This window comes from Dendropsophus ebraccatus, chromosome 1 (genome assembly GCF_027789765.1).
Source record: "Dendropsophus ebraccatus isolate aDenEbr1 chromosome 1, aDenEbr1.pat, whole genome shotgun sequence".
In the NCBI taxonomy this organism is placed as follows: domain Eukaryota; kingdom Metazoa; phylum Chordata; class Amphibia; order Anura; family Hylidae; genus Dendropsophus; species Dendropsophus ebraccatus.
Genome location: NC_091454.1, coordinates 131470333 through 131496400, shown reverse-complemented (window position 1 = coordinate 131496400; position 26068 = coordinate 131470333). Strand labels below are relative to the sequence as shown.

At 45.9% G+C, this 26068-nt stretch overlaps 2 protein-coding genes across 3 annotated transcripts in view; one reads left to right on the top strand and one right to left on the bottom strand.

Annotated features, from left to right (window-relative positions):
* Nucleotides 1-8117: 8117 nt before the first annotated feature.
* Nucleotides 8118-25294, bottom strand: ASB13 (ankyrin repeat and SOCS box containing 13). 2 transcript variants are annotated; one of them, XM_069979011.1, is made up of 6 exons: nucleotides 24958-25294; nucleotides 21567-21754; nucleotides 20714-20864; nucleotides 11841-11975; nucleotides 10782-10973; nucleotides 8118-8378 (listed from the first exon to the last, which is right to left on the bottom strand). In XM_069979011.1, exons 1-6 carry the CDS (start codon nucleotides 25022-25024, stop codon nucleotides 8251-8253), a joined length of 861 nt encoding a protein of 286 aa, XP_069835112.1. In that variant the 5' UTR covers nucleotides 25025-25294; the 3' UTR covers nucleotides 8118-8250. The 2 variants fall into 2 exon arrangements, with proteins under 2 accessions (XP_069835112.1, XP_069835121.1); XM_069979020.1 differs by lacking the exon at nucleotides 24958-25294 and adding an exon at nucleotides 24870-24946.
* Nucleotides 25043-26068, top strand: part of TASOR2 (transcription activation suppressor family member 2) — a 71023-nt gene continuing 69997 nt past the window's right edge. The window contains exon 1 of the mRNA XM_069978986.1: nucleotides 25043-25269. The gene's annotated coding sequence lies outside the window, so the exon portion shown is untranslated. The remainder of the gene's footprint in view (nucleotides 25270-26068) is intronic.

Genomic DNA, 26068 nt, shown 5'->3' with positions numbered 1-26068 from the left:
GTAAATGAGCGCCGATCTGCTAGACAGCCCGATAATCGCCCAAACAGTTTACATTACCTATCCACTTTTGCGGTGTCTTCCTGCGCTCCGCTTCCTCCCCGTCCCGCGTGCTTCAGTTTCAGAGTGGCCAGTCAGCTCAGACAGGCCGCTCTGAAGTTGCAGCGCGCCTGTGACGAGGAGGAAGCAAAGTGCAGAAGAAGAGCAATAATCTCCTGAATTGGGTCGATTTGGTCAATTATCACTCCATGTATTAGGGCCCTTACAGTATCGGCATCACTGCTGCAATAATTAAATGTAAATATTGAGGCCTTGTTGTAACTAGTGTTACTGTAGTTTTTGATGGGGGTCCTGTGAGTCATTAGCTATGCCATTGATATTTTAGTGAGATTGGGTCACTATTTTATTGCAATGCCTGTAAAGTACTATTGTATTCAAAGACTGTTATGACTCACAGAAAAGGCTTGTAGGAGTGATCAACAAGCTTCCTTTACAATGTAGAACAAGGATTTCTAATGTTATATATATTTAGTTCAAGAAGTTCTCTAAAACTCTGAATATCTTTTTCCCCTTCGCCTCTTGTTTTTTATTTGTTTTTATTCCCTTTTCTTACACCTGAAAATTCGGCCTCAGCTACAAGATATAAGTTTGTTTGCAATGCTTTATTATGAAATGTTCTGATGATCACACCTTAGCGTGACGATAGTATAATGCAGAAAATAGTTATAGTATTATATTCAAAATGTTTGACATCTCTCATTTTGGAATACTAGTGATGGTATTGTTGGTAACTCATTTTTGCATTGCTGCATGTTTTGTTGAGGGGAGGGGAATCACTGTGTAATCGAAGATATGTGATAAAATTTCTAATAGCATGTAAAACTTTCTATCACTTGGTCATGTAAATTTAAAATTAGTTTGTAATTCATTAGTTTTAGTTACTTAGGCATAAAAAACTCCTACAGAGAAAAGCCTACCTTATCTCGCATTTTAATGCTCTCGGCCCATTAGGCTTTAATGAAAAAAAGAAATGAATATCTTCCTATAGGTCAGGGGTCCTCAACTGGCGGACCACGGTCCGAACCCGGACCGAGGAGGCAAGCTGTCCGTACCCCTGGTCCATCCGCCCCGGCTCCCATGTGTCCCTCTCCCCACCGCACTGCCTCCCGCCCTATAGGTGTACTGTCCTTGGATGTCAGTACGCCTGTGGGGCTGGGGGCAGTGTCGGTCCGGCCCCCGGCTTATTCGCGCTCTCTGGGGATGTCCCGGGGATTCCCCAGCAGAGCGCGCACCTGTGAGCTCAGTGTATGCCGCTGGCCTGAACTTCCCGGAAGTACAGGCCAGCGGCATACACTGAGGTCTCTGATGCGCGCTCTGCTGGGGAATCCCCGGGACATCCCCAGAGAGCGCGAATAAGCCGGGGGCCGGACCGACATGAGAAAAGAAGACAGGTGCGGCGGGGAAGCAAGGTGCTAGGTGAGTTGTGTTTTGTTTGTTTCTTTTTGTCTCTGGGCTATATAGTATTGGGGGGGGGTCTATTTACTACAGGGGGGAGCTCAAGGGGGTCTATATACTACAGGGGAGAGCGCACAGGGGGGGGCTATATACTACAGGGGGGAGAGGTCACAGGGGGGCTATATACTACTGGGGGGAGAGGTCACAGGGGGGCTATATACTACAGGGGGGAGAGGTCACAGGGGGGCTATATACTACAGGGGGGAGAGGTCAAAGGGGGGCTATATACTACAGGGGGAGAGCACACAGGTGGGCTATATACTACTGGGGAGAGCACACAGGTGGGCTATATACTACTGGGGGAAGCTCACAGGGGGCTATATACTACTGGGGGGAGCTCACAGGGGGCTATATACTACAGTGGGGAGCTCAGAGGGGGCTATATACTACAGGAGGAGAGGTCACAGGGGGGCTATATACTACTGGAGGGAGCTCACAGGGGGTTATATACTACAGGGGGAGAGTGCACGGGGGCTATATATAACTATGGGGAGCTCACAGGGGGCTATATACTACAGGGGGAGAGGTCACAGGGGGGCTATATACTACAGGGGGAGAGGTCACAGGGGGCTATATACTACAGGGGTGAGCACAGGGGGCTATATACTACAGGGGGAGAGGTCACAGGGGGGCTATATACTACAGGGGGAGAGGTCACCGGGGGACTATATATTACAGGGGGACTATAAACTACAGGGGGAGAGCATACAGGGGCTATATACTACAGGGGGAGAGCTCACAAGGAGGCTATATACTACTGGGGGAGCAACAGGGGGGGGGGCAGTTTTCCCAGTAATAAGCATCAATTCTGTATGTAAATAGTTAAACGTTTGTGAAAAGTAACAAAACACGTTTCTTACTGATGTTCAGCTCGGACCTTCACCTGACAATAGACCCCGGTAAGTGGACCTTCACTAAAAGTTGTTGAGTACCCCTGCTATAGGTTACTGTTTTTACATTGTTTTTAAATGTAATTGTCTTTCTATGTCATATTCACATATTTAATTACTATTTATACAAGACATAGGAGGCTTGACGTCATGACGCAGCCAGAGGAAGCGCCGTACAGGCGTGAAACGGGCCGTCGCTGCTAAGTGTACTAATTAACTTTTGAAGCACGAAAATAAAGGTTTGCAATCGAACACTGGTGAGTGCCACTCATTCATTTCTTTATTGTTATTGGATTTTCATTACTTGCTACTTGAACTTGGAGAATGCACCCTGTGTCTACTGCAATAGAGTGTGAACCAGGCTCAATACACCCACAACAAGCATATGGAGTTAGACAGCCAGGTGGTGCTAGGTGAACAGACTTTTGGTTGATTGAATGTACTAAAGTAAATTGCATTCAGCTAAACAACACATGTGCATCCGGATTACAAGCCGCAACCACTGTTCGCAATGCTGCGTGTCAAGCTGAAATGCACCCCTCAATGGGACCTGCTCATAGGAAATACCATGGTGATCAAATGAAGCCACTGTAAAACTCCTTAGACCCTATACAAAACAATGAATAAAAGACGATACACCAAATAAAGAAAGATCGCCAAATATTCCAATAACGACCATAGTCCCCCGGGGGGAACAGTTTATCTAAATGGACTTAATGATAATGAAGATGTTTGTAAAGTGTGGATAGAGGTGTTTAAATACAAAAATTGTGTGTATGGAGGTGTATAAATACAAAAATTGCAGGAGTGTTGATCAAAGGATGATGATGGGACAAGGCGGACACAGTAGAAAATTTGGGGACAATAAGAGGAATAAGGGAACACATTATACTACTCATACTGCTGTAAAACTCAGGGGGTATTTATTTATGAAACCCCAATTTAATATGTACTAATCTAGAAATAACCAGACCATCCCTGATTCCCAATGACAGCTATTATACCCTAGAATTCCCTGCTCTGCGCCCTTGATATCCGCACTCACCCTAGACTGGGCTACACGAGTCACTATATGGAAAACAGGAAAGCTCAAAGGGACCAGGCTAAGCAACCAAGAGGTGTACTCATTTAAGTAAAATAGTAGATATAACTCAAACAATAATAAAAAGCCACAAAGCAACACTACATCTCAATAAAGCATGTAAAAGTAAGGCGATCATTAAGGTCATTAGGAGTCTGGAAGTGGAACCTATATATCCACTCAGTTTCCTATTGCTGTATCCTTCTGTCCCAATCACCACCCTATATCGGTGGGCAAACCTTTTCAATGATAGTGAATTGTAGACATTTGGGATCCCCATTATGTACTGTATTCACACGTCGTGCAATTGGTGTATCTCTAGCGTGTCGGACATCCCCAAGATGTTCCAATATTCTCCTTCTGAACTCACGCTTTGTCTTGCCTACATAGTCCAGTGGAAAGGAACAGGTGCAGAGGTACACCACCCCCTTGGACTTACAATTCACCAGATCATGGATAAGAAAAGTTTCTCCAGTATTAGTACAGATATTGGTTTTGGTTGGAGTCACAAAGGGGCAAGCCTTACAGCCACCACAACAGAAAAGGACCCTAGTTTTATCTTCCAACCAAGTCTGGTATTGACTGTGTACTAGTGTATCGCATAGACTTCTCACTTCCCGATATGTGACACTTGTACTGCGTGATAATCCCTGATATGTCTGGGTCAGCAAGTAAAATGGGCCAGAGCCAATTCCAAATTCCCATAACCGGTGCAGACTGATTGTCATATGTACCAATCAGTCTTAGTGGCTGTGTGTCTGACTGATGGTCCCTAGCAAATTTAAAGGAATCCGACAGAGAACCTTCTCTGTAGATCCCCTGTTTGAATATGGAACTCCTTCATCTGGGAGCAGTTGCGGCGAACCCTTAGGTGCTGTCCCTTAGGGATACCTCTACGAAGGGTAGAGATATGAATCTGTAAAGACACGCTATATACTTCAGCTACACAATACTAAGATGTCCAGTAATTGGTGCCCAAAAGTCATAGAAACATTTTGCCAAAACACCATGAAAAATTAAAGTAAATGTTCATAGCAGCTTTAATTGTAAGCGTCATATTCCTGAGATATTTAGTATTGGCCTAGGCGTTGGGACTTTCATTACTTTTTACGCGAGATTTAAAACATTTGTTTTTTCTAATTTATAGCATAATATATTTACAGTGAAAAAGTGCATTATAAACTGTATGTAAACTGTATAAACTATGTGGTAACATAGCATAAGGGTTTGTTCCATTATTAAATGTAATATTAATTTTATAGATCAGGAACAAAATTTTCAAAAAGTCATACATACGGTTAACCATTGTTATTCACTTACATAATATGGCACCACCTAGTGTTCAAAGCATATAATAATGTGCATTCTGCACAGAGATCTTGACTACAGAGCCAATAGAAAAAGCTTTCTGTTCTAGTTGTCATATGTATAAGGATCCTCCAGCCTCCGTAGTTGCACATTATAGCTAAGAAGATTCCTGCAGAGGATAGATGAAGAAGGTATCTATACTATCAGATACCAGAGGTGAAAGGAGACTGGTTATCTACAGAACCTGTCCCAAGCAGAACAAATTAGAAGCAGCACCAAATAAAAATAAAAACAAACCTGCTGCAGAAGCACGTAGCATTACCCGTCTGACCCACTTCTGAAACTACGAAAAATCCATTTGTTTTAGGTGTCTTAGTTCTGTATTTTGTGGCTGTACTTCCTGTTTCAGTAGTTCCTTAGTACTACAAGTTCCAGAATGCATTGCTTTCCCTAAGCTGTTCATCACAGATCGCCACCCTGCCCATTCCCCACCCAAAGCTGTTGCAGAACATCTAGGCCAGGGGTGCTCAACTGGTGGACCGTGGAGGTCAGCTGTCCGGATCCCTGCTGCAGCTCAGTATACCTGTATACTGAGCTATGCTGCTCCCCTCTGAACAGTAACTATGAGCGTTTGTAACGAGCACTCATAGTTACCATGCAGCAGCAGCACTGACAGAGAGGGAGCCATCGGCTCCCTCCCTGTCCGTCACTCTTGTGGCCGCTCTGTCCTGTCTCTGGTTTTGGTGCTCGAATGGAGTGCCGGCACCAGGACAAGGGGAGTGCGGCCACAAGAAGGGAAGAGAAGAGGAGACGCCCTGATCCAGGTGAGTATAAGTGTTTGTTTTTTTATGTTATATGCTATACGGGAGAGGGAGCACAGGGGGGCTATATAACTGGGGGAGCACACAGCAGGGGTGCTATGTACTAATGGGGGTGCATAGGGGGACTATATACTACTGGGGGAGCGCACAGGGGGTCTATATACTACTGGGGAGCACAAAGCAGGGGTCTATATACTACTGAAGGAGCGCACAGGGGGTCTATATACTACTGGGGGAGCGCACAGGGGGTCTATATACTACTGGGGAGCACAAAGCAGGGGTCTATATACTACTGAAGGAGCGCACAGGGGGGCTATATACAGCCATACAAAGCTTTGGCTGTCTAGGCATGATGGAAGCTGTAGTTTTGCAACAGCTGCAGGGTGAAAGGTTCCCCATCTCTGAATTTAAATTATTACCATCTTCAAGCAGCCATTCTTGTAAACTGGAGTCTGAATTTCTTAGCCAGTTTTTGGCATATATAATCTCAAATTCCATGCCCCTAGACCCATTAGAAATCATATTCCACACCATTCTAGCACTGTTCCTATATGTCAGGACTTATGTAATATTTCTCCCTTGCGGATAACACCTAAATCAAAATGACAGTGCTCTCTCTAAATGCAGGTCATAAATCTCCACTGGGCTCGCACTTAGGGTAGCTTCACACGTACCGACTCGCAGCGTTAATAACGCTGGGCGGTAGCTGAAGGGGTTAAGCGGCCGGCAGAGTTACATACACGCAGCGGTCGTTCAGACCGCTGCGTGTATGTAGTGAAAGTGATCTGCCAGGACCTAGCCGACTCGCAGCGTTATTAATGCTGCGAGTCGGTACGTGTGAAGCTACCCTTAAAGTACATCTGTCACCTAGAAAATAGATAAGAAACTGTCAGCACTTTTATAAGTAATAAAATAAAAGGACACTGAATATTTCCCTGTGAATCTTTATTTCCCATAAAAACTAATTATTTTAACCATTCAAGTGTTTCCCAGGGCTTCTAGGCCTCTTCACGCTCCTGCTCTTGATCAGACAGGCAGAACCCATCATATATGTAGAAGGATTTACTCCAATGTACAGGTGTTATTGTACCATACTTAAAGAGACCCCGTCAGCAGGTTTATGCTGTCCTATCTAGCATAAACTAGTGACAGAGAAGCTAAACAGAATGATGTATCACTTACATTCAGAGATATCCCCCAAAATGCTGACAACTCTGAGCATCCCAAACTAGACCTCTCAATTATGTGCGTGTGCTCGGTAGCACTTGCACACTCAGCCCACTGGCTGCTGATTGGCAGCTGTCTGTCTGTAATGTATACAGGCAGACAGATGTCAATCAACATCTGGAGGGCAGAGGGAGTGGCACAGCACAAAGCCCATTCTCCTGCATATCAGGAGAACAGCTAAACAGAACAATGTAAGTAATACACTGATCTGTTTAGTATTTCTATCACTAGTCTACGTTGCCCTTAAGGCAGCATAAACCTATTTACAGATTGCCTTTAAAGCGAATGCACCACTAGGTACATTGATGGTTTTGGCACAAAAACTGCAGTGGCAGTTTTTCAAAAAGCTGCTGTGTGTGTTTCCAGCCTTAGGGCCTGTTCACACTGCAGAAGACAGAAGTAAATTCCCTTCGGATCCTCACTCGGAATTTCCCCTGTTTTCTGCAGAGTGAACAGGCCCTTAGGATGTAACAAAGCAGCCCAGCTGAGGTTCTCCTGCTGTCATAAGCTAAAACTTGTCACTGCCATATTCAAACCATCAGGTAGCATTGCAGCAGGAATCCATCAGAAACACATCATTTTAAGCATATTCTTTATGTAGAGCTGTACATAATGTGCTCATCATAGATCAGAAAGCATACTATTTTATCCCAATAAGTTACATATTTTACAAACATAAATATACATACAGATATAAAAACTACAACAAACTTGCAAACAACATGATGACCATTGATGAATCAATGTCTTTAAAGCGACTCTGTACCCATAATCTGACCCCCCCCAAACAGCTTGTACCGTCAGATAGCTGCTTTTAATCCAAGATCTGTCTCGGGGTCCGTTCGGCAGGTGATGCAGTTATTGTCCTAAAAAAACAACTTTTAAACTTGCAGCCCGTGCCAAACTGGAGTATCTGTGCCTCAACTTTGCACCACCCCTCTGTCCCTCCTCCCCACCCTCTTCATCATTAGGAATGCTCCAGGCAGATTGTCTCCTATTCGTCAGCTGTGTCAGCCCGGCACATGGGCTGGATCGTTAAGCACCTGTGCAGTGTTCAGCATGGAAAAAATGTTCCAGTGGCAATCGTAATGATGATGAGGGTGGGAAGGAGGGACGGAGGGGTGGTGCAAAGTTAGGGCACAGATACTCCCGTATGGCATTGGCTTTAAAAGTTTTTTTAGGACAATAACTGCTTCACCTGCCGAACTGACCCCAGGACAGATCTTGGATTAAAAGCAGCTATCCAAAGATGCAAGCGGTTTGGGGGGGGGGGTCAGATTGTGGGTACAGAGTCGCTTTAAGAAGCAACTGACATCGGTGTTTTTTTTATCTACTCTAAGTTATTGTATAGAGAATATCACCTTATGTACATGATCGGTTGTAGGGTAACATGCATGTAAGTTTTTTTCAGTTAGTTATATGCAAGATATTCTATAAGTCTTTGGGGAATACTTAATTTATGAACTTTCTCAACTACTCCTTGGCCAAGTACTTTTCGGAGTTGGAGTCTGCAGAGCTGTGATAAACTTCTAGGAGTCTCTGTGGAAAAAAGACAAATTAAAATATAATTTGCAGGTTGTTTTAAACGCCAATTGTTGATACTAGGTGATACTAAATTGGATGCATATGTATAGAGCCTATCACCCCTCCCCCTTCCCTGTATCCATCCCCTCCTTGGTTGAACTTGATGGACGTGTCTTTTTTCAACCGTATTAACTATGTAACTATGACTGCATAGTTAAATTGGCACGGTCATTAAAAAAAAACAACTTTTGATGTGTCAGAGAGACATGTTAAAGTTTTGATCAGTTGGGGTCCAGCACTATAACACGCAACAGCAGTGATGGGGGGAGCGGAGGGAAGGGGCTCCCCGGATGATCTTTAGATCGTTCGGGAGGCCCACAGAAGATAGTGGCGGTCTGCTGCCACCGCTGCTATTATACGGAGCGACAGCCAGCAGACCGTCACTATCGTTCTATTTTTTTTTAACGTGTTAAAAGACAAGGACCAGCCAACATTGTGCATAGTTGGCATATCGTTGCCTCTTAACAGAAGCTATTACACCAAGAGATTATCGTCCGTAGTGGCTGATAATCAGCCAAATACGGCCAACAACCGCTTGGTGTAATAAAGCCTTTACTCTTTAGGGATCTATTCACATTTGCTTTAAAGTGTCAGTGTTTGGGATCTGGGGGTAGTTTTGACAACAATAACACTGCCTGATCCAGTCTTCCTGTCACCAAAATTTTATCAGAACATTAATAAGAACCTGACCGAATTCACAAGTTAAAAGTCAATTGAGAAATATATATATTGAGAAATATATATAGAAGATATACTAAGTAAGATCAGATCACAAAGAATTCACACAGGAAAGAAGCCACACCTAGTGTGAAATACGTGGAACACTCATATGTTCAGATGTACTAAGTAAGATCAGATGGCAATACAGAGGGAATTCAATTATAATTTTACATATTTATTGTATTGCATTTTATTTTGTCCTTATATGTTGCAGACACATATTCCTCTATGCAGTCTTACATTTCTTATTCTTTTTACTACTTTTCATTATTGTTTATTATTTTTATTATTATATCTAAACTTAATTCATTTTCCACTTAAACTGTACGGTGGGAGCAATGCAAAAATAAGAAAAGAAATGTAATGATGTAGATTAATATATGTTGCTAAGTTGCCGATCCATGTAACTCCATATGAGATTGTGACAACTATGTAGCAGCAAATGATCTACAGGTGTGGAGAATTACCTGGAAGGATCCATCACAGGTTTTGTGGATTAGTCCAGAACGGATATAAAAGCTGACAGGATACAAGGGACATTAGAGTTATCCAGATTCCTTTTGCTGAGGAAAGGAGCGAGTAGATCTCCTGAAACGCGTCCTGGGAATTCAGGATAACAGAGCCTTCTAGAAATTATACCTAAGTTTACAAACGCAGATCCCGAACCGGAGCCACATTTTCCTGGCACCCTACACAACATCAGCCGGAAGGAGCGCGCGCTTCCATCCACGCGGACGCCACAAACAACTCAAGTCAACGCATAGTTGCACTAGACCGCGATCACACGGCTCCCAAGCTGACTGCAGAGACTGGTTCACGGATTACCATCACAATACCGCATTTGACTGCAGATGATATCACCAGCAGGGTGAGAGGTGGATATCCCACCACCATTTACTTGTCTTTTAATTCTCCCTTGCATGATCTCATTCTAAAAGGAGTATTATTTATCTAAAGTACAAGTACACCGGCTCAACAACAATACGAGCCTAGGTTAAAAACCGTGACTCGGGACTGCCATTATTAAAGTGGGGTGACCGCGCTGGGCCCGGCGCGGTGCTCACCACTTGGCTCTCTTTTTAGTATATTTATATATATACATTTCCACCATTTATTGGATATTTTTATTGTCCATGTGGACGTTTTATCAGATATATACGTGTATCTTTATTTCATTGTATTTTTATTTTTCTATGCTTCTAGATTATTGCCGTTTATGAATTGCAGTATTAAATATTTGTTGAAATCATTACAGCTACATTTATAATATTATTTCACCCATTTCTTGAGAGCCTACTACACTGTTACATATTTGATTTCTATTTTTATCCCGTTAGCGCCGGGACAGTAGTGCACTCGATAAGGGTGGTTTCCATTTCTATGGAACAGGTGTAGCAGACCTCCTTCTTTTTCTTTAAAAGTCAATTGACATTCCATCTAAACCAAGGATTCTTGTGTAACATAGTGTGAGTTTTTTTGTTGAGTCATCTGACCAAGCACACATCTTACATTTAAAGCAGAAAATATATATCCTAGCGATTTAAAAAAATTATTATTTTCACTATTAACCGATAGTTTTCTATGCAACAACAAAAACACATCACTTTGTTAAACCCATAAGTGCCTGAAAGAACTTACTTTCATAATACTCAAAGCATTTGGCAGTAGGACTGTTTGGCCAGGAATAATCTGACGGTCTTTTTCCACGATTGTCCCTTGCATACACATTTCCTCCAAATTCCACTAGCATTTCAATAAGATCTTTGTTCTTCACCTTAGCAGCGTGATGAAGGGCAGTTTCATGAAGTTTTGCAGCGTTCACATTAGCCCCTTTAATAAAATAATCCAATATCTAGCATATCCTCAGAAAGTAAACTTTGAATCTTAAATAGACATAAACCAGCAAAAAAGCAGTTTTTTTTTTTTGCGAAGCTGAGCTTTGCACAAAAAAAAAACAGTGTACGTGCTTAATACATTTTTTATGATTTTGTTTTTCAATCTTTAGTAATTTTCTTACTATTTTTTTTTTCCATTCTAAAGCTTTACTGCTTGCTTGCTTGGTCTTGCAAAGAGAGCTGAATAAAAGGCATAAAGTTAAAGGAGAACTCTGGGCTGGGGTGATTTTTGGCAGAGTGCTGGGGAGGATGAAAGATGTAACATGCTCTCACCTTCCCCGCTCCAGCGCTGGTCACGTATTTCACACCTCTGGTCCCGGGTATTTCTGGGTCTGAGTGGGAGCTGGGACATGACATGTTAGGCCCACTAACCCAGTCAGTGGATGAGGCCGGACCCCGCTACAGCCAATGACTGACTGAGAGGGTCTGGCATATCACATCCCAGGTCCCACTCAGACAGAAGCGCCCGACACGGGCCCGTCACCAGCTGTGGAATACCGGCACCCCAGTCCAGAGTTCTCCTTTAAATGTAGCAAGAATGTCGTCAGGACCACAGCAGTAAATAGAACAGCAGTGCATGTCTGCCTCTCCACTCAAAAAAACAAGGGACGTCTGTTCTTGTGAACAGTGGAGGCCCAGACACACATTGCACATAGGTGATGAGTTAGTTTCATAAGAAAAGCCATTTAAAGCTCAGCCATCAGTGCAGTACATTTATGGACGGAAGCAGAAAGGGGTTAATTCAATTATGCCTGGATCAACGGATTTTAAAAAGTACATAACATTTAGGGTCTTCACCTACCTGCAATAAGTAACACCTTAGCACATTCTATGTGCTCTCTTGCACAAGCTACATGTAAAGGGGTACCAAAATGACAATCATGAGCTTCTAGATTTGCTCCCACCTCAATAAGAAGTTTTACACATTCATGGTTTCCTAAAAAAAATACACAAATCGAAAAAAAGCATTAAAAAAAAAATCTAAAAAAAAAGATTATTACAGACCAAATAAAAATTACAGTTGCATCTATTCTAAGCAGAGAAACCAGAAACTAGAAAGTTGCACTACAACTACAGCAGCTCTAAAACGGATACCCACCTTATAAAAATATTTATTAAGGCTCTAAACTGTCTGGTCCACTCCCTTTGGCTGATCTGCAGTCATTCTCATTGGTGTTATGTCCATCTATAAAATAGATGAGGTGGCCCCACTGCAAACATACTTTCCAAATAGCTGTGGGGAAGTCTGGAACTATTTCACATTTATGGTGCGTTCACACCTACAGGATCTGTAGCTGATTTTCTGCAGCAGATTTCATTTAAATAACTGAACACAGCATCAAATCTGCTGCAGATCCTGTAGGTGTGAACACACCCTTAGGGTAGCTTCAGGGGTGATTCTAGCCTCTCTGCTGCCCGAGGCGAACTATAGAATGACGCCCCCCCCCCCTCCGTCAATCCGCCCACATTATAATCCACTACTGCCCCCCCCCCCCACTGCTGTACCCAATAAACATAATGTTTGGTCCCTTTCTGCACAGAGGATGTCAGGAGAGGAGGGGGCTGACTTTATAGGAGAGGTCCCAGCAGCACAGAGGATGTTAGGAGAGGAGGGGGCTAATCCTATAGGAGAGGTCCCAGCAGCACAGAGGATGTCAGGAGAGGAGGGGGCTAATCCTATAGGAGAGGTCCCAGCAGCACAGAGGATGTCAGGAGATGAGGGTGCTAATCCTATAGGAGAGGTCCCAGCAGCACAGAGGATGTCAGGAGAGGAGGGTGCTAATCCTATAGGAGAAGTCCCAGCAGCACAGAGGATGTCAGGAGAGGAGGGTGCTGATCTTTTAGGAGATGGTCCCCCTCTTCCCCCCTTATAGATGGTCCCCCTCTTCCCCCCCTTATAGATGGTCCCCCTCTTCCCCCCCTTATAGATGGTCCCCCCCCTTATAGATGGTCCCCCTCTCCCCCCCCCCCCTTATAGATGGTCCCCCTCTCCCCCCTCCCTTATAGATGGTCCCCCTCTCCCCCCTCCCTTATAGATGGTCCCCCTCTCCCCCCTCCCTTATAGATGGTCCCCCTCTTTCCCCTCCCTTATAGATGGTCCCCCTCTTCCCTCTCTCCCCCCCCTTATAGATGGTCCCCCTCTTTCCCCTCCCTTATAGATGGTCCCCCTCTTCCCTCTCTCCCCCCCCTTATAGATGGTCCCCCTCTCCCCCCCCTTATAGATGGTCCCCCTCTTTCCCCCCCTTATAGATGGTCCCCCTCTCCCCCCCCCCTTATAGATGGTCCCCCTCTTTCCCCCCCTTATAGATGGTCCCCTCTCCCCCTCCCTTATAGATGGTCCCCTCTCCCTTATAGATGGTCCCCCTCCCCCCCTTATACATGGTCCCCCTCTCCCCCCTCCCTTATAGATGCCCCCTTATAGATGGTCCCCCTCTTTCCCCCTCCCTTATAGATGGTCCCCCTCTCCCCCCCCCCTTATAGACAGTCCCCCTGCTGCCCCTCCCTTATAGATGGTCCCCCTCTTTCCCCCCTCCCTTATAGATGGTCCCCCCCTTATAGATGGTCCCCCTCTTTCCCCCCCTTATAGACAGTCCCCCTCCCGCCCCTCCCTTATAGATGGTCCCCCTCTTTCCCCCCTCCCTTATAGATGGTCCCCCCCTTATAGATGGTCCCCCTCTTTCCCCCCTCCCTTATAGATGGTCCCCTCCCCCCCCCCCTATAGATGGTCCCCCTCTTCCCTCTCCCCCTCCCTTATAGATGGTCCCCCTCTTTCCCCCCTCCCTTATAGATGGTCCCCTTCCCCCCCCTATAGATGGTCCCCCTCTTCCCTCTCCCCCTCCCTTTTAGATGGTCCCCCTCTTTCCCCCCTCCCTTATAGATGGTCCCCTTCCCCCCCCTATAGATGGTCCCCCTCTTCCCTCTCCCCCTCCCTTATAGATGGTCCCCCTCTTTCCCCCCTCCCTTATAGATGGTCCCCTTCCCCCCCCTATAGATGGTCCCCCTCTTCCCTCCCCCCCTCCCTTATAGATGGTCCCCCCTTATAGATCGTCCCCCTCTTCCCCCCCTACCTTATAGATCGTCCCCCTCTTTCCCCCCTCCCTTATAGATGGTCCCCCCCCCTGCACAGCAGATAAAACAAAAACAGCACACAACTCACCTGCCATCCGTTCCCCCGTCGAGCCTCTCTGGTCTGGTCCCGGCTGATGTGCGGCTGCCCGGGGTGTCCCGTCCTGTCCCCGGCAGCGCGCGCATCAGAGAGCTCCCCGTGTGCCTGTGGCTGTGACTTCCGGCGCACGGGGATCTCTCTGATGTGCGCGCTGCCGGAGACAGGATGGGACACCTCCGGCAGCCATACATCAGCCGGGGGACTAAGGCTGCATTCCCACGTTCCGTGATCCTGACGGATCACGGACGTGGAATGCATTTACCGGAGTCCCCCCGTGCCCGGACAGCATCTGTAATGAGATGCTGTGAGCGGGGGAGACTGTATTCATAAGCGCCGCGCTGTAGTAACAGCACCGCGCGGCTGATTCATTACAGCGCGGCACTTATGAATACAGTCTCCCCCGCTCACAGCATCTCATTACAGATGCTGTCCGGGCGCGGGGGGACTCCGGTACATGGTACAATCAGTGGCGGATTATAATGTGGGCGGCCGCCCGAACCGCTCATATTATAATCTGCCACTGAATGCCGCCCCCATGAAGACAGCTGGTGGCGCCGCCTGAGGCAGACGACTTAGGTCGCCTCATGATTGCGGCGCCCCTGGGTAGCTTCACACACACGGTATCGCAGTGAATTTTCTGCTGCGGATACGCAGCAGATTTGATGTAAGTAACTGAACACAGCATCAAATCTGCACCATCAAATCTGCTGCAGATCTGCTGCGCATCTGTCGTGTGTGTTAGCACCCTAAGGGTCCGTTCACACGTACAGGATCTGCACCTGATTTGAATCTGCAGCAGATCCGCAGCAGATTGGATGGCCCAGAGTTACTTTGCATTGAATCTACAACTTCAAATCTGCGCCGTCAAATCTGCTGCAGATCCTGTACGTGTGAATGCACCCTAAGGGTCTGTCCACACGTACAGACTCGCAGCATAAATCTCGCTGCGGGGTCCCAGAGTACTGCTCTCCCACCCAGCCAATCAGTGTGTTGCCCAGCCGCAGCCACTGATCAGCTGGGCAGGAGAGTAGGAAGCCGAGACCCCGTGCAGCAAGGAGAGGTAATGTATACACGCAGCAGAGCGGGAGCTCAAGAGGTTAAGGGGGCGGCAGAATTACATACTATGTATGTAGTGACAGGGAACTGCCAGGACCTGGCAGTGAGATTTATGCTGCGAGTCTGTACGTGTGGACAGACCCTAAGGGAGTTTTAAAAACCCTAAGGATAGTATTTAAAGGGGTATTCCGGCCAAAAGCTACATTGAAGCATTGCATTGCCCCACAAAAGTTATACAAATGCTCAATAAACACTAGCAGCTCAGTACAGACCCCCACCCCTCCACACTCCTAGAACAGGAGGGAGAGCAGGGGGTGATGAAATATGTAACTCTTCCCCCCTGTGCCTTATCACACCCCAGCTGTCACTATACTGCACAACCCCTGCATCTGCAGGACATGAGGGAGAGCACTCTGGATCACAGCATGCTCAGGTACACTATACTGGTTGGAAGAGGGACCAGGGTTGCCTCACACACTGCCACTATTCTACCACTTCCTAAACAGATGTAGTGGAGAGGAGTTTGTCATCACCTGGATTCATGCTATTACAGGGGATAGCAGCTATAGCTCTGCTGCATCTCTTGCTCTCTCTATATATATGTATAGTAGCAAGGGCTGGACAATGTGAAGTTTCCCCAGGGGAAGGGATGAGGATGCTGCTTATGGATGGCCTTATGTACAGACACTACAGCTTGTATACAGTGTAAACAAGCTTTAGTTTGTGTGTATGTTTGGCAAAGTAGCTAGCTATACTACTTTACACTATATCTGTACTACTATAGGTATCTATACTAGTATATAGATAGTACACCCTGTTATCATGTACAGAATACTATCTACAGTATACAAGCTGTAGTGTCAGTATACATGAATCTACAGTATCGAAGACCTCTGCTTTGTATATGAACTGTATGTGCTATGTACTGGATACTATACATAGCTCACTAATCATATACAGAAAAGAGGTCTCATATACTGTAGATTCATACAGTACATAGCACACTCTGTTATCATATACAGAATAATGGCCATATTACATGGCCTGACCCCTGACCATATATATATATATATATATATATATATATATATATATATATATATTTAGTGATGTCCACACAGCGCTCTTGCTTTTTACATGAAAAATAATAGTGATTATACTTACCAGTTCACCTATTAGCATGTCAATGTTCCCCCATCAGTATGCCATTGTTCCGTACGATCGGGATATAATGGTGGTTGTAGTTATGCAAACTGTAGAGTCAAAGCTGCAAAACTACAAGTAATAGCTCTCCAGATTGCATCACTATAACACCTGTCTTGTCCTGCTAATCATCCATAATAGCAGTTGTACTATATATCTAGCTCTAATTTATATGTCAGTATGATCGTTGTACACATATTCACAGAGATAAAATCATAGTGTTTTTTTTTTACATGGTAGATTGTATTAGAGCTTTCCTTCTTGGCAGGTTAGCTCAGCAAACAGTCAGGAAAGGGTCAATTACAGTGCAGGCTGCACCCAAGATGGGGGAGGGCCACAGATCCAGGGAGGCAGGAAAGTAATTCCAACTAGGAAGAGTGGGCGGTGACTGAGGTGGGAGGGAGGGGGACAGTGCAGTGAGGCATGCTGGGAGTTGTAGGCACTGACAAGAATTTAGACAGGATGTAGAAGCAGCAATCAGCTAGAAGATATCAGGGTGCAGGGGGCACTGACAGCAGTCAGACTAGGTACAAAGTGTACAGAAAGTACATTATTTTTTCAGGGTGGGTGGAATTCTTCTTTAGGGTACAAACCCACTTGCCGGATCTGCAGCGAGTCTCCTTGCTGCGTTTTTGCAGCGAGACTCGCTGCAGATCCTGGCCCTATACTTGCAATAGCAGAGAAACTCGCAGCAGGGATGTACATCCCTGCTGCGATTTTGTCTGCAGCCCGCCCCATTAACCCCCTGGCCGCCGGACATTATACATTACCGGGTCCCCGTTCCTGCTTGCTTCGGGGCTCCCGGTGTCTTCACGGCCCGCCCGGCCAATCAGTGCGCTGCGGCAGGGCAGCGCACTGATTGGCCGGGCAGAACGTGCCGGGAGCCGCCGAAGCAAGCAGGAGCGGGGACCTGGTAATGTATATCCTGCCCGCAGCCCCGGCCGCCCGATCGTCCCCCCGCAGCCCCGGCCGCCCGATCGTCCCCCCGCAGCCCCGGCCGCCCGATCGTCCCCCCGCAGCCCCGGCCGCCCGATCGTCCCCCCGCAGCCCCGGCCGCCCGATCGTCCCCCCGCAGCCCCGGCCGCCCGATCGTCCCCCCGCAGCCCCGGCCGCCCGATCGCCGGGGCTGCAGGGGGGCGTGTAAGCGATCAGTGCTGCGGGGAGACGGGCGATTGGGCGGCCGGGGCTGCCGGGGGACGATCGGGCGGCCGGGGCTGCGGGGGGACGATCGGGCGGCCGGGGCTGCGGGGGGACGATCGGGCGGCCGGGGCTGCGGGGGGACGATCGGGCGGCCGGGGCTGCGGGGGGACGATCGGGCGGCCGGGGCTGCGGGGGGACGATCGGGCGGCCGGGGCTGCGGGGCTGCGATCGGGTGGCCGTGGCTGCGGGGGGGCGATCGGGCGGCCGGGGCTGCGGGGGGGGGCGGCCGGGGCTGCGGGCAGGATATACATTACCAGGTCCCCGCTCCTGCTTGCTTCGGCGGCTCCCGGCACGTTCTGCCCGGCCAATCAGTGCGCTGCCCTGCCGCAGCGCACTGATTGGCCGGGCGGGCCGTGAAGACACCGGGAGCCCCGAAGCAAGCAGGAACGGGGACCCGGTAATGTATAATGTCCGGCGGCCGGGGGGTTAATGGGGCGGGCTGCAGACAAAATCGCAGCAGGGATGTACATCCCTGCTGCGAGTTTCTCTGCTATTGCAAGTATAGGGCCAGGATCTGCAGCGAGTCTCGCTGCAAAAACGCAGCAAGGAGACTCGCTGCAGATCCGGCAAGTGGGTTTGTACCCTTAAAGTGATATTGTCACCCCCCTGAATCTATGTGCAATATACTGCACCATCCACAGGCTTAGATGCTGCAAATTTGATATATACCTGCAAAAAGCGATTTTAGAGAAGAAAGAAGACACAGGCAAGTTTTATACAGGTATATATCAAATGTGCAGCATCTAAGCTTGTGGATGGTGCGAAGAACCACACATATATCGTAGGCAGAGGCGGATTAACTTTACCATAGGCCCCGGGCTGTTCACCAAGCCTGGGCCCCCCCCACCCCACTGTAACTATGGCAGCACTAGCCTGGCGTTCATAGTACAGGACAGATAATGTCATGATGCCCTGATTTGTGCAAAATTGCCATAAAAAAACTGTGATTTTTACAAATCATGGCAGAACTGTAGCCAGGAGACAGTACACCACTGAAAGTATAAGTCTTTTTGGGTGGTCATGGGCCCCCCAGGAGCTCAGGGCCCCGGGCTGCCGCCCGAAACGCCCCTATTATAATCCACTACTGATCGTAGGGGGGGGGGTTGACACTATTACTTTTACTCAAAAAGCATATCAATAGCTAGCACCCCACTTCCTTGTTCACACTATACAGTTTGCAGGCTGCTGTGGCTAACAAGTCTTATCCAGGGATACAACTTCCAGATTTCTTCCACAAGTTTTATTTCCACATTTGCTCACTTGGCCTACACTAGGACTTGTAGGGAGATGGAGATTACACTCTTGCTCAGTGAGTGGGGCAGACTCTGTCTCAGAGCCTGCCAAGATTTTTCTACTTTTTTGTATCTGGCTCTTTGTTTTTGTTTTGTATTGTATTGTATTGTCTGATCACCCTGCTTGTTGATGCAATAAAAATGTTTTTTTTTTAAATGATGTTCATTGTGGTGTGCAGCATTTATGATTAGAGATGAGTGAACCAGGTTCGGGTTCGAGTCGATCCGAACCCGAACGTTCGGTATTCGATTAGCTGGGGCTGCTGAACTTGGATAAAGCTCTAAGATTGTCTGGAAAACATGGATACAGCCAATGACTATATCCATGTTTTCCACATAGCCTTAGGGCTTTATCCAAGTTCAGCAGCCCCTGCTAATCAAATGCCGAAAGTTCAGGTTCAGATCGACTCGAGCATGCTCGAGGTTCGCTCATCTCTATTTATGATACATAGCTTTCCTTTTTTGTTTTGTCTATTTTATTTTTTATGTGTTGTGCTGCACCCATGAGCATTTGTTTGAGTGGTGCCTACCGATTACACTGGACAATAGCCAAAAAGGTTCAGACATGAAAACGAAAACTCAACTCATTTTAGGATGCTGAGATCGAAAATGATGTTCAAATTTTGAAATTGGCTAATTTTCAAGATATAAACGTACTTTCTACACTTCTCACAGCCTGTGATACAATACTGGGAAAAGTTTGCATCATCAGTATTGCATCATCAACTGGTATAAGGCTAGGTTCACACTGCATTTTTGCTATCAGTGTTTTTCATCCGTTTTTTTTTCATCAAAAACGGATGCAAAAAAAAAAGATGCATTTGTGTGCATCCGTTTTGATCTGCTTTTCCATTGACTTCCATTATAAAAAAAAAACAGATCCGTTTCGATCCGTTTTTTATAATGAAAGTTAATGGAAAAACAGATCAAAACGGATGCACACTAAGGCATCCGTTTTTCATAAAAAACAAATTGAAAAAACACAGTGTGAACCTAGCCGAAGGTATCAGGGTAAATGGAACCCATCAATGCTTGCAGATTACTGTTGGACAGTTATCAGAGACAATCCCATGTATGAATACAAAAGACATGTGTAAATGCACCGAGTAGCCATTGAATAAGGACCTACATTCCAGAGTTCAATAAACATAATTAATTTGTAAAAATTCTTGGATATGCCTGTAAATTGTAGTTGATTTCAGATAGAACTAAGTTTCCTATGAATACATTTCAAAAGTTTATCAACAGTAAACTTGCTTCCTTATGATTGCAGAAGTAATAAATATGTCGGCTATTATACTATATTCTATACAATTCACAAAACAGTAACATGAGAACTCTTCCATATCATAGAAACTAGAGCCAATTAACATGTTTCCTTGTGATATTTGAATTCAGCACATAAAAATCATTAAGAAATGGATAATTTTATTTCTGAACCAAACAACTTTTGAAAATTTGTTGACCAGTGTTATAAGCTGTACATTTACATTTAACATGTGAACGCACTTGTTGTAATGTTACTGAGCATCTCAGCAAATTTGCTGCGAGACTCGCAGGGTGGAATCCGCTGCAATGCTCAGTAACATTACAGTCTATGGTCCTGCATTCTTATCATTGCCATGATTAGGGCAATGAAAACCAGGGGTGGTGAGGTAAGAGGTGAGTACTGTTTTTTTATGTTTGTTTTGTATTTGTTACCCTGTTTACTTCCCACGTGTTTTTTAATGATGATCAATATTGTGAGGATACACTTACCACTCATGCATGCTTCATGAAGAGGAGATGCTGTAAAAAGTGGAGGATTCACTTTTGCTCCATAGTCAAGGAGCATCTTCATACAGTCGAGACTGCCTGCAGCAGAGGCGTCACAAAGAGGGGTACTGCCATCAATATTTCTGGCATCCACCTATACAAACAAAACACATCTGATACAATAGAAAACAAATTTGTTTACCATTCAGATGGCTATAATGATTATTTACAAGCCAAGCTATTTTATAAGGGTCACCCTCTGGGGTCATACAGTGAGCAGTGGTGCATAGTGCACCTCTTTTTATTGTACAGAAGCCTGGACACTAATCAGAATGAGAGGAGTCCTTGCTATACAGCTATAGGCCAGCTTGGAAAATTTGCCCCAAGAATGAATGTGTCAATGAAGTGTCAAGCCTCTGAGATGCTCCAAGCATAAATGCCTCCTTGCTCCCACCCCTGACCCTGCTAGTGACTCGGCTTCCAGCTGACTTTAAATCAAGCAGGGAAAGGAAAGCAAGAAGGTGTTACAGCCCTCAGTACTTCAGCAGCCTAGGAATGCATCTTTTAGGTTGCAGAAGGTATGCAAGGTACCAGGTGTCTCCTTGACTTGACAGCTATCTATTGTTAGCAGCTTGGGGCCAAAAAGTAAGCAATGATCTATACAGATTACATCTTACTGTAGAGGAGCATAACACCTGTCAAAATTAATTTAATTGGTAGCAAATATGCTGTGGATTTTATGCAGCTCTTTTAATATAGGGCTTGAATGGCTTCTGCCAAAACCAAGGAGGTGTATTTTATGGCTATACTTTATTCAAACAAAATATAAAATGAACCAATACATAATGTTACAAACCTGAGCACCTGCAGCAAGCAGCAGCTTCACACACTGAATGTGGCCATTAAGACAAGCTTCATGCAGGGGTGTAATGGAGTCCACTGTAACCAGATTCACACAGACGCCACTTTCAATCAGTTGTCTGAGTTGCAGGGCCTGACCTTGTCTTGAGGCATCATGAACCGGTGTCCTGTCTACCCAGTTTCCTGCAATACAACAATCAATATCATGATCAGCTATGGATACACTATGGTAGCCAGAGCTGACCATAAAGCCTGGCCATGGTGTTCCATGGTGCCAAATGATCAGTTCCAATCTGTTGGATTACTCATATAGGTTCTCTGGCTTTAAAATGTGGCCAATCTGATAAAACAAGATGTGGTCAATGTGCAATGTTGTGTCTATACAGTAACAAAGCAAGTTGTAAAAGTAATGCAGGTTACAAGAAAATGACAGCTACTCAGTAACTGCTATCTCTTTTGACGGGATTCAGTCTTTTTTTGGGTGCAAAACAAACAGTTCTCATCCTAGAATTAGAACTTACTTATTAACATGTCAGACGACGTGTAGTTGATGGTTGGGGGTCAACCACTAGGATCCTTATCGATCACAAAAGTGAGGGTCCCTTGAACCCATTTGTGACTGAAACATGCACACTGTTGTTTCATTCCCTTTCTATGGAATTGGTGTGGACAGCTGATAAAGGAAAAACCCCTTTAAAGTGGTATTCAAATCCAGACAAGTTATGCTCTATTCACAGTTTGCACAGGATACAGCAGAACTAACAGATTAAAATGTCACAGGGGTCTGTGAATAAGCCGCTAGAGCCCTGTTCATGTTTGCGGGGGGCCTCAGGCCACTAATGGTACGTTTACACAGAGAGATTTATCTGACAGATTTTTGAAGCCAAAGCCAGGAACAGACTATAAACAGGGAACAGGTCATAAAGGAAAGACGGGGATCTATCATCTTTTCAAATCCATTCCTGGCTTTGGTTTAAAAAAAATATATCTGATCAAATAGAGAATAGGCAGAGCGCCTAATAAAGTAGCATCTGTCCCACAGTGCATACTTACTTAATTTGGTTGTGAAATAACATAACTTCTTTACAGCAATATGATAAGATGATAGGGAGCTGCAAGACAACCCTAAGGGTGGGTTCATACTGAGGAATCAACTCAGCGGAATTACGCAGTATGTTCGTGCGCCTTTCCGCCGGCTCCATAGACACCATTCTATGGGCAGGCGTATTCCGCTATGCGCGAAAGAAGTGACATGTCACTTCTTTCGGCGGATAGCGGAATACGCCGGCCCATAGAATGGTGTCTATAGAGCCGGCGGACAGGCGCTCCCGTGCGTGCGGATAGCCGACGGAATTCCGTAGAGTTTCTCCGCGAGAATTCTGTAGTGTGAACCCACCCTTACATGTTATTTATCATAGCAAGTCTTGCGGCCGCATAACTATTCCAATAGAAGAACAATGTGCAAGTCTGAGCTCAACCTCCAAGATCCTTGACACCTTTTTCCACCGCCAAAATATTTTCCACAGACAAATATATATTGCATGGATACTTATTCTAAACAAAGGTATGTGGGTAATTTTATTGTGAATTATATTATGCGTATATGTACCCTAATAGACCAAAGGCTTTTCTTTTACTTATATTTTTTTGCTTTTCTTTAGAACAAAAAACAACAACTTTGCCTCTATATTGTGCCTGTGCACACAGCAGACAGGTGTTTCTGCAGGAGATCGCATAAAATATTTTTAAAAAGCACCATACTCATTCCTCCTGCTTTCTCCCAATTCAGCCCCACTGCCAATCTCGACTGTATGGTGGAAGTGCCTTGATGACATCTCAGCTGCATAAAGGAGCACATGTGACTGCACTGTGGCCTCTGATTTTGGAATCAGTGGGGACCCCAGTGGCATAGCGTAGTGCAGGGTGGATGCCCTGTGCACAAAATGTAAATGTAAAGTACATTTCATCAGATCTGGTGCACATTGAATGTGAATTGACTGGTGATCAAGCACACATTGTGTATATACCACTGTACAAGAGCAGAGACTTCTAATGAGTGACCCTGTTTTTGTACATACCTTAAAGGGTCTTACATAGTATATTACAGTGATAGCGTTCAGTGGATAAAGAGGCAGCTACTGTACACTTGTAGTCTTGGCCAAGTTGCTGCTGGTGGAATGAGCTGTACATGGTCTGATGAGGAGCGGGTACTGACAACTGGCAGAGGAGTGGGATATATATGACTTGGGAAATGGTAGTATCATAATATGTGTAGGGTATGGGGTGGTTTGGGATGTTCTAAGTACACAATGGGAGGCATTTATTAAGTCCGGCGTTTTTTACGCCGGACGTAAAAAATGCCCCCGCAGCTCCGGAGATTTATGTAGAGGCGGACTGCCTCTACATAAATCCCGTGCGCGCCGTTGCGCACCGCCGAAAGCCTACGCCAGCTGAGGACTGGAGTAGGTTTTCGGCGTACATTTTGGCGGAACGGATGATAAATCGCGCGGACTCTGAGTCCGCGCCCTCCGTTCCGCCCACTCTCCGCCCCTTTTCCGCCCCCTGGCGTACTCGGCGGAAAGTGAATATTTTATTCGCAAATCCGCCATTTTTGCTTAAAAAAAGACGCAAATCGGCACTTTCCGCCGAAAATCATCCATTCGCCGGATGATACATGTGGCCCAATGTCTTGAGGAGCAATGGTTGAGGAAGCGTGCTAAGGAGGAGAGAGCGTTGGGGGCTGTAGAGGTACGGATAGGGCTCGCTTGGTTAGGATGCTATGACATTAGGTGGATAATAGCTGGACAGATAGCACCATAGCACGTACAGGGTTATTAAAAAGGATGGTGCAGAATTATATACTTCAGCATTCCCAACCAAGAGAACATAATATATATATTAACATGAAAGGACGCAGTATCTCCCCAGGTCTATGTATACACTACAAATGTACAAGGTGCTCCATAAGGACACCATCCCCGGGCTCTGGTAAGCCATGCTCTGCAGAGGGGACTCTAGGACATGGTAGATATTAGATCTGGGCTGGGCCATGTATTACTATGATATTCTATGACTGTAGGGTGAGGAATACCCAAACAATGCAAACATCATCAGGATCTGAGGACCAGTGAAGAGATCAGTGTGTGATGCAAACGGAACTATAGGCTTATGCCCCAAGCTAACCAACCATGCGGTTATTCCTATGGTCAGATACAATGTGCACAGACACTACAGGGATATACACTGGGTGATCTGTAAGGACGCGATCACTGACTTCCCCAGACGGCCCCATGTTTACCAGGGCTGCCTCCACGCATGCGCGATCCGCTGCACTGCACTATTCCCACAATGCAGGTCACTGAATGGAACAGGATAGCAGCGCCTACCGATGTCTCCGATTACCGGGCCCCTCAGAGCAGCCGGCGCCGGGAATGGAGCTGCTCCGGTTTCCATGGCAACGTCGACCTAGATTCACTACGCATCAAAAATACTTCCTGTATGGACAGACCAGAAAAAAAATCACTTCTCAAAGGATCTTGGGAATTGTAGTCTGGTGATGTGACGCGAGCAGGCGGAGGCGCTCAGTGACGCCCTGTGTTTGCTAACATCAGGCTGGGCCCGGCTCCGGGGGCGTCTTACAGCGTCATTTCCAGTCACGGGTTGTTTGCAGCAGGTTATGTTTCATTCCATCAGCATTGGTGAGACTGTGGCTCCTGGCAGCTGGCACTTCCCGCGGCATGCCGGGACTTGTAGTTGTTATACACTTCCTGTAAGTGCAGTCACTTGGCAGCAATGATATTTCCACTAGGAACCTTGGGATTTCCATAGGATTCTTTTCCAACGTTATTTATTGTCTGACATCGCATAGGAGTACCTAATAGGGATATTAGGGGGCCATTGTAGGGTCACATGGTCACAGCAAAGGGTCATCTGCTGTGGATAAATCCTGTAGCAATATGTGGCCCTTCTCCGGCAAATTGTAATAAGTCAGAGGGTCTCTAAAATGATCCCTCAACATATATTAATTGGTTCCAGGACAACCATTGTATGTTGAGATCAAAACTCAGGGGCATAGCTTATGTCTCTTGGACCCTGGTGCAAGAGGTCAACTTGGGCCCCCCCCCCTTCCTCGAGCAAGCGATGCTATTGGTGTGTATGTGTGTATATATATATATATATATATATATATATATATTAATCACAAGACTGATATTACCAAAAAATACCAGAATATAGGAAATATTATCACCATACATATTACCGCCATACTGTTACTTACCAAATCCTTTATTACCGCCACACCACAACCACTACCATCATCACAATATTGTTACTGACTAAATCCTGTATACTAAATCCCCCCAGTCTGTGGAAAAAACTAACACACAACTCACCTGACAACTCGCTTCGCCGCCGTGTCTATCTTCTCCTCGGTCTGGCTGTCGGCTGCCGCGCAGCCCCCAAGCTCTGTCCGGTCGTCCCCGGCCGCACACACAC

Excerpts from the sequence above, each read along its gene's own strand:
- ASB13 (XM_069979011.1), bottom strand. The coding sequence starts at position 25,024 with ATGGAAACCGGAGCAGCTCCATTCCCGGCGCCGGCTGCTCTGAGGGGC. Across the intron at positions 21,755-24,957 it reads CCCGGTAATCGGAGACATCG|GAAACTGGGTAGACAGGACA; the intron begins GTAGGCGCTGCT and ends GTTGTATTGCAG. Across the intron at positions 10,974-11,840 it reads TAAGGTGTTACTTATTGCAG|GGGCTAATGTGAACGCTGCA; the intron begins GTAGGTGAAGAC and ends ATTTTATTAAAG.